The sequence below is a fragment of the Tyto alba genome, unplaced genomic scaffold (genome assembly GCF_018691265.1).
Source record: "Tyto alba isolate M040663 unplaced genomic scaffold, T.alba_DEE_v4.0 Super-Scaffold_40, whole genome shotgun sequence".
Classification (NCBI taxonomy): domain Eukaryota; kingdom Metazoa; phylum Chordata; class Aves; order Strigiformes; family Tytonidae; genus Tyto; species Tyto alba.
The window spans coordinates 24,702,303-24,716,539 of NW_024881316.1; the positions used below are offsets into that span (position 1 = coordinate 24,702,303).

Below are 14,237 nucleotides of genomic sequence, written 5' to 3' on the forward strand. Positions count from 1 at the left end.
ATTTTTTTTCCTTTTTTAACAATTAAATAGGGATTCGCTACTTTGTTACCTTTCAACAACATTCTAATAGAATATCATAAATTCACATAATAATAGAGTTTTAAGTTATTGATCGATTATTTCTTTGATCGTCACCCAGAAATAAAGTTACTTCTTGATCAGTTCACATTTTTTAATGTACTGTTTGCAGCAGTGACTACTGGTGTTTATGAGATAACGGGATGAGCAGCATGCTGTACTTTGGGTCATTTTTTGTCACTTTTTTCTTTTCTTTATATCTAATAAAATTCTCAATGACAGCAGAGGGCTGAAATTTTAATTCAGATAAGAGAAATTTATATCATCCTCACACCTATCTTGAAATACTGTAGGACACAACCTTTTAATTCTTCCTATACATAACATTATATTTGCTTTCAACTTTGCTCATATTAGTCAGAAGTTGGAGACTGACAGACATTCAGGAAGTCAATAATCACAATAATCATATTAAATGAACAGTCTGACAAAGCAGATGACTGCAAATTCTGGAACCCACTTATTTTCTTTTGGCGGCGGGGGGGGGGGGCTAGTAATTTATATGATATTTAGTGATTCTAACTTGGATGTCTGCCATTTAGGTGCTTCAGTCAAAACTAATGTCTTTTATAGTCATAGGCATTTCCAAAGGATAATTCATCTCCACCCAAATAGGCACCTAGAAAAGTAAAATAAAATAATTCTGTAAATAGACCATATTTTCTCCATTAACTATAATAGAATTGCACAAGTTGTGCTTGGATATCTAACTTTCAAACATCAAAAGTCACATGAGTTGAATGCTGTCCTTTGAACATTTAGACAGCAACACTCTGTTATACATGTGTGTATTTTATATTTATGTATATATAAAATCTCTATGCGGATAAGACATAAAATACTGCTCACTGAAGTAAGGTGAAAGACTAAAATTCCAACTATTATAATTGACATATCCACAGAATGTATCCTTGTTTGCTTATAACTGATATTCAATCAATAAAATTATATAACTAAACACGTAAATAAAATGCAACATCTTCACTAGTCCATATGTTTTTACATGTGATATGGGCATCATATATGAGAATACTGTGACCTCTTTGAAGCTAGCTGCACTGTTATATGAACTACACAAAGACATACCAGACTCTTAAAATGTAAAAGTTTTTATACTGCTTTAATGTGCTTTATCACTTACAGATACTGCAGAACCTCTGAGCAATGTGTTATTGTCACAGCGTCTGAGTGGAAAGTCTTTAATTCAGTTTCTCATCTATATGCATATGCTTCTTGACACATTAGTGTAATGCACTCAAAATTATTCTTCAGTGCTTAAATACATTTAATAATCTGGTTCATAGGAATCTAGCAGCATTTTTAAACAGCCATGGCCAGTTACATCTGCTGGCTTGCACCATGGTCCAGTCAGAAGCAAACCAACTCCAATATCAAAACTCAGGCAAATATCAGCCTGGAGAGTTTTGGGGAAAATGTCCTACTTTTTTTTGCTCAGATGATCACCTAGGGAAACCACAGAGCATTGCAAAGCGTGCTAGACGCATACCTATAAAGGCTTTAAAACAGTGACTAACCATGGTAATGTAGAACTCATCATGAGTAATCTTTCCTGCTTTGTGGTAGGTTTTGCAGCTGTGCTGAACTCCATGTTGCTACAGCTAGTTTGTTCCCCAGCTGTTCTGGGTAGATCTACATGCATTCCTGTGCTACATTCAGATAGGAAAAAATCAAAGAATATGTAGGAATGATACCACATGAAACCACTGCAGAGAGTTTTCAAACAACAGCCAGAAGTTTTTGCTCTAATCTGTTCCTGAAGAATCAGCAATTTTATCTGCCTTCACTTCATCCTCCTGTTCATTTGCTATATTAGATCCATGAGGACACTATTAAAGTGTCTGCAAAGTCCAGGGAGAGGATTTTTATTTCCTGTGGTCACCCACAGTTCACACTTCACACTGATCTGTGGATTTATGTTTATATTCACTTTGCAACACAGTCATATTTTTAAATCATTGACAAACATAAATATATAAAGCATGGGAAAGCACAGGTATTTATATATACAAATGCAAACAGTTAAATAAGTTCATAGGTTATTCTTTGATTTGCATTAATTGGTGCATGCATAGGCATAGACATATAAATGATTTCCATTAAAGAATCTTTTTTGCATAACTGCTTTGATATCATGCTAATGAAACAATTTGATGTGAATACTAAAAACTACATCTAATGTCAAAATTCTGGTTTAATGAGTGTGGTTTAATACATATCTTAACATTGCTTCAACCACTGTTGAAGCAACATGAAGGTTGCAAAATTACACGTGCCAAAGTCAAGCACTTCTAGGTGATGTGCTTTTCCCTTGGTATTCACTTTGCACATCCATACATGCAAAAATTTTGTCATGCATCAACAGTCATCAGATGGAGCAACCTGCTTTTTCTCTAGTTCTAAAGTTGAGCTGATGGGTACTAAAGAGACCTAAATTCTGCTTAGGATGTTAATGTCTCTCCTCAATATTTTCCTTTTTTCTCTGGAAATACACTGAGATTCGAGGCTGGAGTGTTAGCAGAGAGGCTGATACCGTTAACACATCGGCAAAGTTCATTGAGCTCTGCTGTAAATTAGTTATGGAAAGAATGAGAGCAGAAGAAAAGGAGGTTGTTGAATGCACACTATTATTAACTGCAAATGAAGTCTCAGCCTCACATTTTAAAACCACAAAAGACCTTTACTGCACTGAACACCCAGATACATTTGATCTAGAGATTTCAGATCCTCCACATCCCCAGGGGAGCCACCTTTGTCTCCGTGATTGAAAATTGCACCAGACTAATGGGCCAAGTCACTTAAATTGGTGGACACTCTCCCAGTCTCCATGAGGTTGTGGTGCAGTTTCAAAAGTGTCATCATGTCATATGACAAAGCAGAATTAGCAGGAAAAGGGGCAGTTACGAAAATAGAAAGAGCATAATAACCTCTGTAAATATAAACCCAGACAATAGCTCTGCGTCACAAGCAGAGAACTCCTTACCACCAGACTCTCACACTGCTCATTGTACTGACTAGCAGAAACTGCAACTGCTTTGCAACCTGCAGGCTCAGTCACGCCTTCTAGCTTTGTCTCAGGGGCTTTTTTCTTGGAATTTCTACAATTTCATTTCTCTTTTTGTTTCATTAAGTAATACTGACAGGGTGTAGCAACACAGTACAGCTGTTCTTAGCACAATGGTTCCTCTTGGGTTGTTTGATTTTTAGAAGAACCATTCATGACAACTGCTATTTTGTGCTGATTTAAACCTCTCATTTTCAATTAACATTTTCCAAGCAGTTCAAGCCACCCCTGCCATGGCCAAGCTGTTACGAACACATCTGACACAACTTGATCTGGCAGACCAGGCTGTAACTTTGTGCTGTGAACAAATAAATCAATAAACTATGATAGCCTTTCGGTGATTGGCAGAGCTCAGATACCAGCAAGAGGAGGCACAAAGGAAGCACTGAGTGCAGAGATATGATAAAAGAGGTTGGAAAGCCTTCTGCAGCTCTGATGTCTCTTGCCACCAGCTCTTCCTTTTTGCATAGCAGTTCCTTTTATTTTCACCTACCTGCTTCATATTTTTTGATCAGCTTTCCTTTCATTCTCCTTCCATTCTTGAGATTTATCTTTAAGTTTAAAGTGTGACTGGTTCCCAAGCCCTCCTGCAGCAATCGACATCATTGCTTATTCTCACTCTGCCTGGGGCTCCCCCGCCTTTGGGTGGATGACAAACAGCAGGAGTGTGACTGATCTATCATGTGCGAGACTGCCATATTTGCAGTAGCTCATATTGGAGGAAGCTTGGCTTTTTTCCCCCCTCATTCTCTGTCTATCACAACAAGATCAGAGAAGTGGCAAAGAAAGGGGAGAAGCAGGATACTGTCCTTGTCTTCTCTCTCTGGCTTTTGGCCCCAAATACCTTGCTCAGGCTGAGCTCAGTCATGCCTCTGGGCTGGTGCCAGAGTGGATAAGGTGAATACAACCTCCTGGGGTGTGGGCAGCACAGGTAGGAAGAGCTGCTTGGGAATCAGTTGTCACTGGAACAGCCAGTTCACATCAATCAGATTAAGTTGCTCCTAGCTCAGCCTCACACCTATGGTCATCATACTTCTGTTACTTTCAGTGGGAATACGCGTGGGTTTACATCAGCATGGGGTAGATAGAACATGATTTATGGTTTATTTTTGACACACTAGTGATAAAGGTGAACATCAAAAAAAAGTGCACCAAATGTATATCAGAGCCACTGGACACAAATCCACCTTCAGTAGTATCTCCTCCTACACATAAATAAAGACTTTTGTTTTTATGCTAAAGATTCCTACAGCATCTTCTCCATAATACAGAACACACTGCTAGAAATTTAATATGGTAGAATTTAGTCTTTGCTATCTTCACTATCAATACAAAAACTGTTCCTTTTTAAACATTTTTTCCACAGCTCATTTATTTTACTCACATTGTGCAACAAGAACGCATTTTTTTTCTACAAGGACAAAGAACTATTAGAAAATAAGCATGCACCAAGAGTACCTTGGGTTTGATGTTTTCATGGTCAGAAGACAGGGAAAAAGACTGTGGTGAAGTCAGCTTTCTGGGTCTTGATGGCAGTGTGCCTGGTGACTTGTCTGAGACAGGAGATCTGCATGTTAAAACTGATGAGGTGGCAGATTGCTCAGGTCTTGGAGAGGAGGTATTAGATCTATAATTTGTGTGCACCAATGAAGAATTAAGCTTCAGTGAATGGGAATTAATACTATCAGTTTGTGGAACCAGTGGAGTAGAATGAATCCATGAGAGAGACTGCTGCTTTGAGACACTTGAAGGGGTAGGAGAGGAGGCACTCATCTCCTGAACAGACGTTTGGGATGAATCCGATATAGATCTAGAAGCTGAATGCAAAAGACTTGGGGAAGGAGGTGAGTGTTTTTCTAGGGTGGAGGAGAGTATGCCACTAAGACTGGTAGAAGAAAGCAAAGGATATGACCGACAGGTAAAGATGGGTGAGTAAGTGTGTACTCTCTGAGACTTCTGAGGTGCCCGGGACCTGGAGGCAGCATACCTCAACCCTTCTGGAGAAGGAGAGGTAGGGTGTGCAAGGGCACAAGGAGGAAGAGGAGCAGACTGCAAGCCTGGAGAGGCAATTGATTTTCTATGGGAGGAAATGGGGGATGACAGAGGACTTTGGAAGTCTGGAGAAAACGTTCTGACTGGCAGGTGCTTTTTAGGAGAAAGGGACCTCGCCCGAGGTGTGGGATGAGGCTTGGAGTGTAAAGGCAGATGTTGAGCCCATCCTGAAAGCCAATATTCCCCTCTGCTGGGAGAATCTGGCCTTATAGGAGGGCTTGAAACAGATTTCCTGGGGGTTGGGGGAGTTGTTTTGGATTTTTGATCTATTGCAAGTGTTGAGGAACTAAGGGAGCTAGAAGAAAATGTGGGACAAGAAGCAGGTGAAAGTGGTCTCTGCTGAGAAGATCCTGATCTCAAAATAGCAGTTAAGAGGGTCAGTCTGGTTGGCAGAGGGGATCTGGCTCCTGACTTTGCTAAATTTCCTCTAGGTGACATTTGTGTGCATGGCTCATTTATACTACATATGGTCAAAGAGGACCCATAAAGAGAGGGTGGAGACAAAGGTTTAGGGCTGGGAGATAGTGAATGTGTTATTATATGTACAGGGACAAGAGATAAAGCATTCAATCTTTTGGAAGAACTGGGGGATAAAGACAGAGCTGAAGATCCTTGAATTTCAGCTGAATGTAGAGGATTGGGGGAAAGACTTGGGCTCTTTGCTGGAACAAAGGATGTGGTGAGGTCTCCCATTTTGCAATCACAGCCAAGAGTATAGAGACTTGGTGTTTGTAGGTTATCATACAATCGAGGAGTGGAGTAACAATTGTTTGATGCAGAAGAGGATAATTTAGACATGGAGGGAGGTGAACTATGGCAAGCAGACTGAAAGAAGATAGATGAATCTTGCTTAGAAAACCCAGTTGCTGACTGCCAGTTTCTACGAGAGTCTTCCAGTGAAGAAGCTTGATTCAGGTTAACCATGGCACCACACGCTACTTTCTGATTAGTCGGAGAAATTAAGTGGACAGCAGGTGTTTTAGAGGAAAGATGATCAGAGATGGAAAGAGTAGAAATTAACTGGAGAAAAAAGAAAAACATAAATGTTAGTATAGGTGGAACCTGTGGAACTCTTAAGCACCCCACATTTCAGTCCTGTGGTCATGCATACAGTGTTGCCATTAGTACTGCTCTGTGGGTTAAAAGCACAGGTCTGTCTTAAACTCAGGGATACAGCCTAATGGATAAGGCTCTCATGGGAGGTGACTGAGTGTAGGCAGGTTATGTACTACTTTATTTTTATGAGATGTCTGTTTTGTTGACATAAACAATATTCAAAGCTACTGTATTTTTCATTTTGTCACGAGATAGTTGTGCCATTAGTGTCCAGGATCATGTGATGCCATTCGCACTGTATAAACACAACGGAAAGTGAGAAAATTGCAATATTGTCTCATCTTATTTTACCAGTTCAGTGGAAAGTAGCCTTTCTGTAAACAAGATTTAAAGCAAGTACTCATTTTCTCATTTAGTAAACAACACCTTCTGCAGCACTTTGATATATCAGAACAAGAAATTTGCTTGTAACGACTTAAATCAGACATCCAATTTGTTTTTCACTTTTCTTGTCATTCGCAGTGCAGTGAATCTGACAGTTTGCAGGCATATAAGAGTCTTTATCCCCTTCTCCACAGTCTTACAATACACAAATAAAACAGTAACAAGCTCTTTCATGAGTGCCTTTTTTTCTTAGGTCTATTCTAATTAGGACTTGTCAAAACTAATTAGAACATACAAGTATATTATCAACATTTTATACAGTTTTATGCTTTAAAGAAAGAAATTCCCTCAAAATCTTCCAAGTTACTATAATGCTGAAATTAAAAACTGGGGTATACACAATATGAATAAAATATATCAGTATGAAATACTGAGCTAAGTCAACTGTAAAATCAAAAGGCTACAAATTATCACCTAACTTTTGACTGAGCAATTTGAAAGCAGGAAAATTGACTCCAATCCCTACAAAATTCACATAAATATAAGAACACCTATTTATCTACTGTTTGATATCCTGAAAAAAAAATATGCAATTCTACAAAAGACAGTCATACCATTCAGTTCCTACATATATAACTTGCCCATGGCTGTGGCTTAGCTTATGAATTATGTTTTTTAATATAAATATCTTCCCCATAGAAGAGAAGAATTGTGATGATGATGATGATTATGTCATACAGTATTGATACATCACAAAACAAAGATAAGAACAAATCAAACAGTTTTGGAGTGAAAGCACATGCTGGAAGAAGTTGTGACAGAAAAGCAAGACTTAGAGGTTTTTAAGGGCTAAACTATACCTAAAAGGCTAAATATGGGCTAAACATGCACATCAGAACCTTATTAATCCTTATAACTTAAAATAAGTGAGTTCTTCCTACTGAATGACATCGTATAAATAGCAAGCCTTGTAAACTGAAGACAATATCTGTATAAAATACCTTCAGAAATGCCAAGGCAATTACTCAATTTATAGCAATAAACACCAACTATCAGAATGCCTTTAAACCGCACTAACTTCCCCTTATTCTATGAATGTGCTAAGGTGTCCCATTTCAAAGTGGAAAGCCAATGGATGTATACAGGGAAAACACTAGAATATAGAAATTAATATCCATGATATCATCGTACCATATATTGTATTGGACTAAGAAATTATGATTCATATTGAAAAAGCTTCTAATTAAGAAGAAGAAAAAATACTGGAAACTGAGAATAATTTGCCAATATGTAAGCATTATGAAAAATAATTATTAAATATGTCACAAAACATAAAAATATTTAGCAAGTTAAAAAGCAGCATGGTAATACACCTGACAATTTGGAAAAGCTTCTTGAATTTAATAATGAGTTCTGGAAGCTGATCAACTACCAAAGCAAAACTGGGGAATGAAATCTTTATATTTCAAAATAGAATAGATAAATTTCCCTTACAAAGACAACGGAATAAAAGAAAATGAGAAACAAATATGAAACTCCATACTGAAAGAGCAGGATGTGCAATGACTTCTAATTAATCAGAAGCTGATCAGAAAGATTTATGAGCAGCTAGGAAAATGTTCATGGTAACAGATGATAAATATGCTCCTGCAAATATTATAAAGATATTTTACAGTAGTCTTCTTCCAGTTTGAACATCACTGAATATTTACATGTTGAGCTAAGCGAGCTATTATTTAAGTCTTCTGGAAAGATTTTGCTATTGTAGTACGGTGTTAACTACATCTATAGTTGATCACCCTCTTATTTACATAATCAAAGTTGGTTGGAAGTGACTTCTTGAGGTCATCTAGTCCAGCCTCCTACTCAAAGCAGGGCTCTCCCCAACCCCAGTGGGTCAGGTCAGTGGTGGCCATGTCTCACCAAGTCTCTAAAGCCCCTAGCAGAGGTGGCTCCAGCAGCCCCTGGGCAGCCTGTGTCAGTGCTGCACCACTTCCCAGTGAGGAAGCTGATTTCCACCTGGGACCTCCCACACTTTGATTTACAGCCATTGCTGTCTCACCTGCCACTGCAGAGAAGAGTTTAGCTCTGTCATCTCTGTAACTGCCCTTCAAGTAGTTGTGGGCTGTTCCTAGATACCTTCTTGGCTGCCTCTTGGTGAGATTCAGCAAATCCAGTTCCTTCATCGTCAGCTCACATGTTTCCCAGCCACCTTTATTGCTTTGTGCTGGATCCCCATTCTTCACATCTCTTGAATTTGACAGTGAGTGGCCACCAAACCGAACATGGTTTTACAAGTGCAGCCTCACCAGTGCCAGGAGGTGAGATATAACTTCCCTTGATTTGTTTGGAACTTGTTTGCCTTTTTTTTCTGCTCAGTTTCTTTTCTGGTTTGAAACACTTCTGTAGTTGTACTGGATTAGTGCAGAGGAAGTGAGTCACCAAAGTAGATTTGTGTTCCATTGGTCTGCGATTCAACTGCAAGACTTTTTCTCTTCTCAGGAGCACCTCAGATACACATTTCCCAAAAACATATAAAGAAAGTTAAAATAGGTGGCAAGGTTACCTTAGCACAAAGGGATCAAGGAACTTGGAAAAGACCTAGGTGCCTTGTAGATGATAATCCCAGAAATATCAAAGAGGTCATAGTGTTAGTACTGAGCCTTGCCCTGGAGACCTTCAGCACATTTGAAATGACAGAGCTGAGCTGGACACAAGGTAAGTGGTCTTTCTGGTGAGATCAAATAGTTTTGGAAGAGCACAAAAAATTCAGTTATTTATACTAGCAAGGTCCTGAGTGATGTGATGGTCAAACATGAAAAGAGGAAGTGTGTGACAAACTGAGAGCCCAAAAAGCAAAAATCACATCTGAGAGAAGATATGGATTGATGTAGAACTGGTCCTTGGGCCAGTTAACCATGATTTATCTCAGTAGAATTTGATTATAGATATAAAAAAGTAAAGTAAATTCCCTATCAAGCCTGCAATTTGAGAACCAGAAAGTCAGAAATAAGCACTGGAGAGTGTAGAAAACTTAACAAAATCTCTGGAGACAGCACAGTAAACCAGACTGCAAGCTGAGACCCAATTAATATAGATGCCATTCAGAACAGTTCTCTTTCTCCCATCAAGGAAGGTGCATTCTTCCTGGCGATGGCAGGAGTTTGTAGGGACTCTTGACTGATTTGTCTGGAAGAGCCAAACCAGATAACATGTACTGGACATAGGAATGTCAAGTCATTTTAACTAGATAAAAAAGCCTTCTGGCTACTGAACTCCCACCATGAGTCAAGAAGTTTCTCCAAGCTGAGTTCATGTCCTGGCACTCAGGGGAACAGACATCCCCCTTATTCTAATGGGCAAGATGCCAAGGTCAGGAGTCAGTCTAGTCAGTCTACTTCTCTCTTGCATGGCTAGACTCTCTTTAACATGATAGATAAATATATATATATACACACACACACAATATATAAACAGTAAACTATCACTAAAAATTTCCAAATATGACCAGGATAACTGATTTTTTTTTTTTTTTTCAGACTTTGAATATAGCATGGCATTTTCCAACATCATTCAGGATGTTTACATCTCAAAGAACAATAGAAGCTTCCATTTTTTCAATGCTTTTCTTTTTTTTTTTTTTTTTTTCTTTCATTTAAACAAGGTCAGAAATGAATTAAGCTGTAGGAGCTCTCTGGTTTAGTTAGAGTGATCCCCTGTACGACACAGTGGTCCCCAGTGTCGGTCCTTGTTTTTCTCACCTCTGACAGGAAAGCCATAGTCTAATTATGCTTTTAAATGAACATAATGTTATATGTAATAACTCTTAAGTGTGACATGATACTGCCTTTATAATCCAAGAACAGACAAAATAACCCCTATATGGAATACCTTGTACAAAGGAAATCAGCCAACAGATAAAAATGCATCCGTTTAATCTTTTTGTGTATTTTCTTCATTTCTGAACTGGTGATACTTCATTAGATAGTAAGCCAGAAAGAGTGATGCCTCAGGAAACACCAAAGAAGAATCAGAACATCAGTGAAAAGTAGCTTAGGAAAAACATCCCCTTCTTATGAAGCGATAGAGATAGATAGATAGATAGATAGATAGATAGATAGATAGATAGATAGATAGATAGATAGATAGATAGATAGATAGATAGATAGATAGATAGATAGATAGATAGATAGATAGATAGATAGATAGATAGATAGATAATGAAGACTGAGGAAGTACTTACAGCCTTGAAAACCTGAATTAAGAACAATGATGAGATATGCATTACCCATATTACTACCTCTCTTCACATTTAAGTGAATAGTTAGTAAAGCTAGACTTTAATTCCTTGTTCTGTGCAGTCTGTATTTTCTGTTACTTTACCAAGCAAATCCCTGTTTACTTGTCAAGTAATCAAAAGCTTAACAAAGCTATAGCATATGAATTTTCCTGTTGCAGTCTTACAAAAAATCCACCCAATTTTTGTAATAGCTTTTTAAGAAACCACCCAAGTAAGTCTGACAGAATCTGCATTCTGAACATTGCTGAAGTTAATTTGTATTTGCCTAGAACAATTATTCTGTTACAGGCTGCTTCCTCTACGTAGATTTAACTATGTCTTTACTCCTTCCTTGGGTAAAATTCTCACTGATTTCACTGGGAGTTTCTCAGAAGAAATGAATATTTCATAATGCTGTGAATCCTAAACCAGAGTGGATTTCTTATTCACAATTTCCTCAATAATAAATTGACACTGAATTTGATGAAAAATAAAGTAGCACAACTATTTCAACAGAAGATAGAAAGTCCTATTCATTTTCAGAATCAAAGTCATGCTTAACTTTTTTTTTTTTTTTTTTTTAAATTATCGAAGAAGAATTGCATTTTCAACTCATGGAAACCCTGTTGAGGTCAAAGGAAATTTCTGAATTTATTCAGTGTGAGAAGGATATTGCTATTTTGATAAAGGTAGAATTTTCCACTCCATATACATCCTTGAAAACTATCAGTGTTCTTTCCAAGATGGGAGACATTAACATTTCATGAAGCAAATCAGATTGATGCATTTTTAAAATGAAATATTTCAAAGACAGTTTTTCAAATTGTCCCGGTGACAATTTAAAATTTTAATAAATCAATAAATGTGTTTTATAAAGACTAACATAAAATGGACCTTTCATCTTCATTAGTTCTTTACACCTGTGCAAAGGCAGTGCTATTACCAATTAGAATAATGGGATTTTTTACAGCTTCTTTCTCTAGCATAAAGGACTGAGGCAGGTGCTGAGAAAAAAAGACTAGGCCTGGGATGTCTGATGCTAATAATTCAAACGGTGTATAGACTCCATGGATTTCAATGACCTTAGACAATTCAGGCTAGCTAGGAATCTAACACCTGATTAAATTGCTGTCAGGACGAGCTGCTCTTAAAGGAAAGAACAATAGATCTGCATTATATGTTCCATATATACAACAGAGTCATATGGAGAGGCAGCAAGTCCAAAAGGTTGGAACAACTCCTTAGAGTCCAAACATTTCAGGAATGGACAACATAAATGCTAATTAAAGAATAAATTGGCCAAGCTGCTTTACAAACTGACTCAGTGTCCATGTCCTGAAAGCTTTGGAAAGTTAGCTCTAGAGTTTAAAGAGCAGCTTACCTGATGTTTTTGTGGATCAGTAGTGTTGTGGGAAAGCACAGCACCTGGAACATGCCCATCACCAGGAGGTTTCCCTGTCCCGGTGCCAGGGGAAACGTGGGATGTAGCCAGCAGCTGAGCGCTGATGGGACCATAGCCATTGGAAGGCCGATGAATGTTGTTGGAAGCAGCGGCTACTTCATCTTCATCACCCGAGTCCGTAATCAGGATAAACTCAGCCTTGAAAAGGTCATTCTCCTGCATTTCTCCTTTGCTCAAGTTGCACCCCGGGGACTGAAAAGCTGTTCGGGTGCCGTCTGTATGGACAGCGGACACACAGTCTTCTCTGTCCCCTCTCTTTAAGGCCAGATCATCAAAGACTGTGTTAGACTACAAAAGATAGGAGGAAAAAGATCCCAATTAGCTGCGTTTAATTTGTATTCCCCAAAATGCAAAATAATTTTGGCTTGCAGCAGTGGCTGGCACTGCGCTACCAAAAGTGAGGAGGGCAAATGAAGAATTTGGGCATGAGCACCCAGCAGAAACCAGCTCCCCAGGTACCGCCCCAGCTTCCAGCCCCCCAGCCGATGCTGTGGAAGATGCCTTCCTGGTGACTCGCAGAGCAACAGGGGACTCTGGGCACAACGATGGCCCGAGCCTGGGACTGGCACGGGAACCAAAAAAGAGGGTGCAGTCAAGCCGAATGAGCTGTCAGACCAGACTACGCCAGATACGATGGGAAGGCATCCCAACTGTGGGATCCACGGGAGCAGACAATGCTCCTCAGAGGAGTCTGACAGATAAATCTGGGACAAAATCTATACATATTAATGAAGAAACAAAGGCCATTAAGCCAGGGCATTCTCTGAAGAGAGCAGACAAAGAATCTGAGGTCAGAGAGCTTTACTGTATGTTCAAGCTTCTCAGCACAGACCACAATTGTTCTTCATATTTTCTGCATTTTCCACTTCCAGTATGTAACTTCTCAAGCGTACTCTGGGTGAGAGCAGAAGTAGCGCAGGCTGGACATAGGACACACACATCACCAAATCATTCAATATTGAAACTGTTATGGTAATCATATTTCTCTTGAAGAAGGAATCAGGTAAAAGAATAGAAATATTGTGCACTGCAAGAGAAAGTCTGTAGATGGGGCACAGATTTGAATCCTGCCTGAGGAATCTAGTAATGAAAAATTTTCAGTGGCAGCTCCACAAGTCCCTGGAGCTCAGTTCTTTAAAAAAAAATATTGGACCATAAAGAGGGATACCACCAGTATGTCTTTAGAGGTTTATCTTCATTATCTGATGTTGTTTGTTTTTTTAAAATGTTTTTTCAGGTTCTAGACATTTTAGAAAAGGGAGTAATCAGTGCGAGAAAGGCCTCACTACTGCATCACCTGCTTGGAAAGTTTTCTCTGCCTACAGAGAAACACAAGGGGACAGAGGTCAGGAATACCGGATTCTGCCTTACCCAGGGCACTACTTGCAGCAAAACCAATACGGAGTGGCTGGAAATGTAACTCATGAGTTAAACATCCTGAGGATAATATTCTAATGCATATCTCTTCAAACATGTCCGTTCTCTGCCCAGAACATCCCTTCTTTTAGTCAGATAGGACACTGAAAATGCTGGAGCATATTCTGGTCAGAGGACTATGAACTCACGTGAAAAGTCTATTAGCACCAAGAACTGCAGCTCCAGCAATGTCCCAGGGAAGGAGCTGTTACACAAGAGCAGAATCACCATAAGCATTAATATTAATCTGAGGGTTCCAGTTTCCTCTCAAGCAGCATGGAATAAAATAATATACTATTAAGCATTGTGAGGTAGGAAAGGAATAACAAACACTATGGGCTGACTAAAGGCAGGAGAACCAGGAATATTGTGCTGTTGACTTCACAGTCACAGGAAATCCTGTGGACAAACTTCCAAAACCAAAAAGC

General features: G+C 38.9%; 1 protein-coding gene across 3 annotated transcripts in view; it reads right to left on the reverse strand.

The window, feature by feature from the left end:
* LOC104363331 (muscular LMNA interacting protein) overlaps positions 1 to 14,237 on the reverse strand; it is a 116,677-nt gene that overhangs the window by 54,724 nt on the left and 47,716 nt on the right. For 2 of the 3 annotated variants that reach the window (XM_042803280.1, XM_042803279.1), the window contains exon 3: positions 12,313 to 12,681. In XM_042803280.1, coding sequence (XP_042659214.1) covers positions 12,313 to 12,681 — 369 coding nt within the window. Of the gene's footprint in view, positions 1 to 4,618; positions 6,233 to 12,312; positions 12,682 to 14,237 lie in introns of all 3 variants that reach the window. The other variant, XM_042803278.1, reaches the window with a different exon arrangement.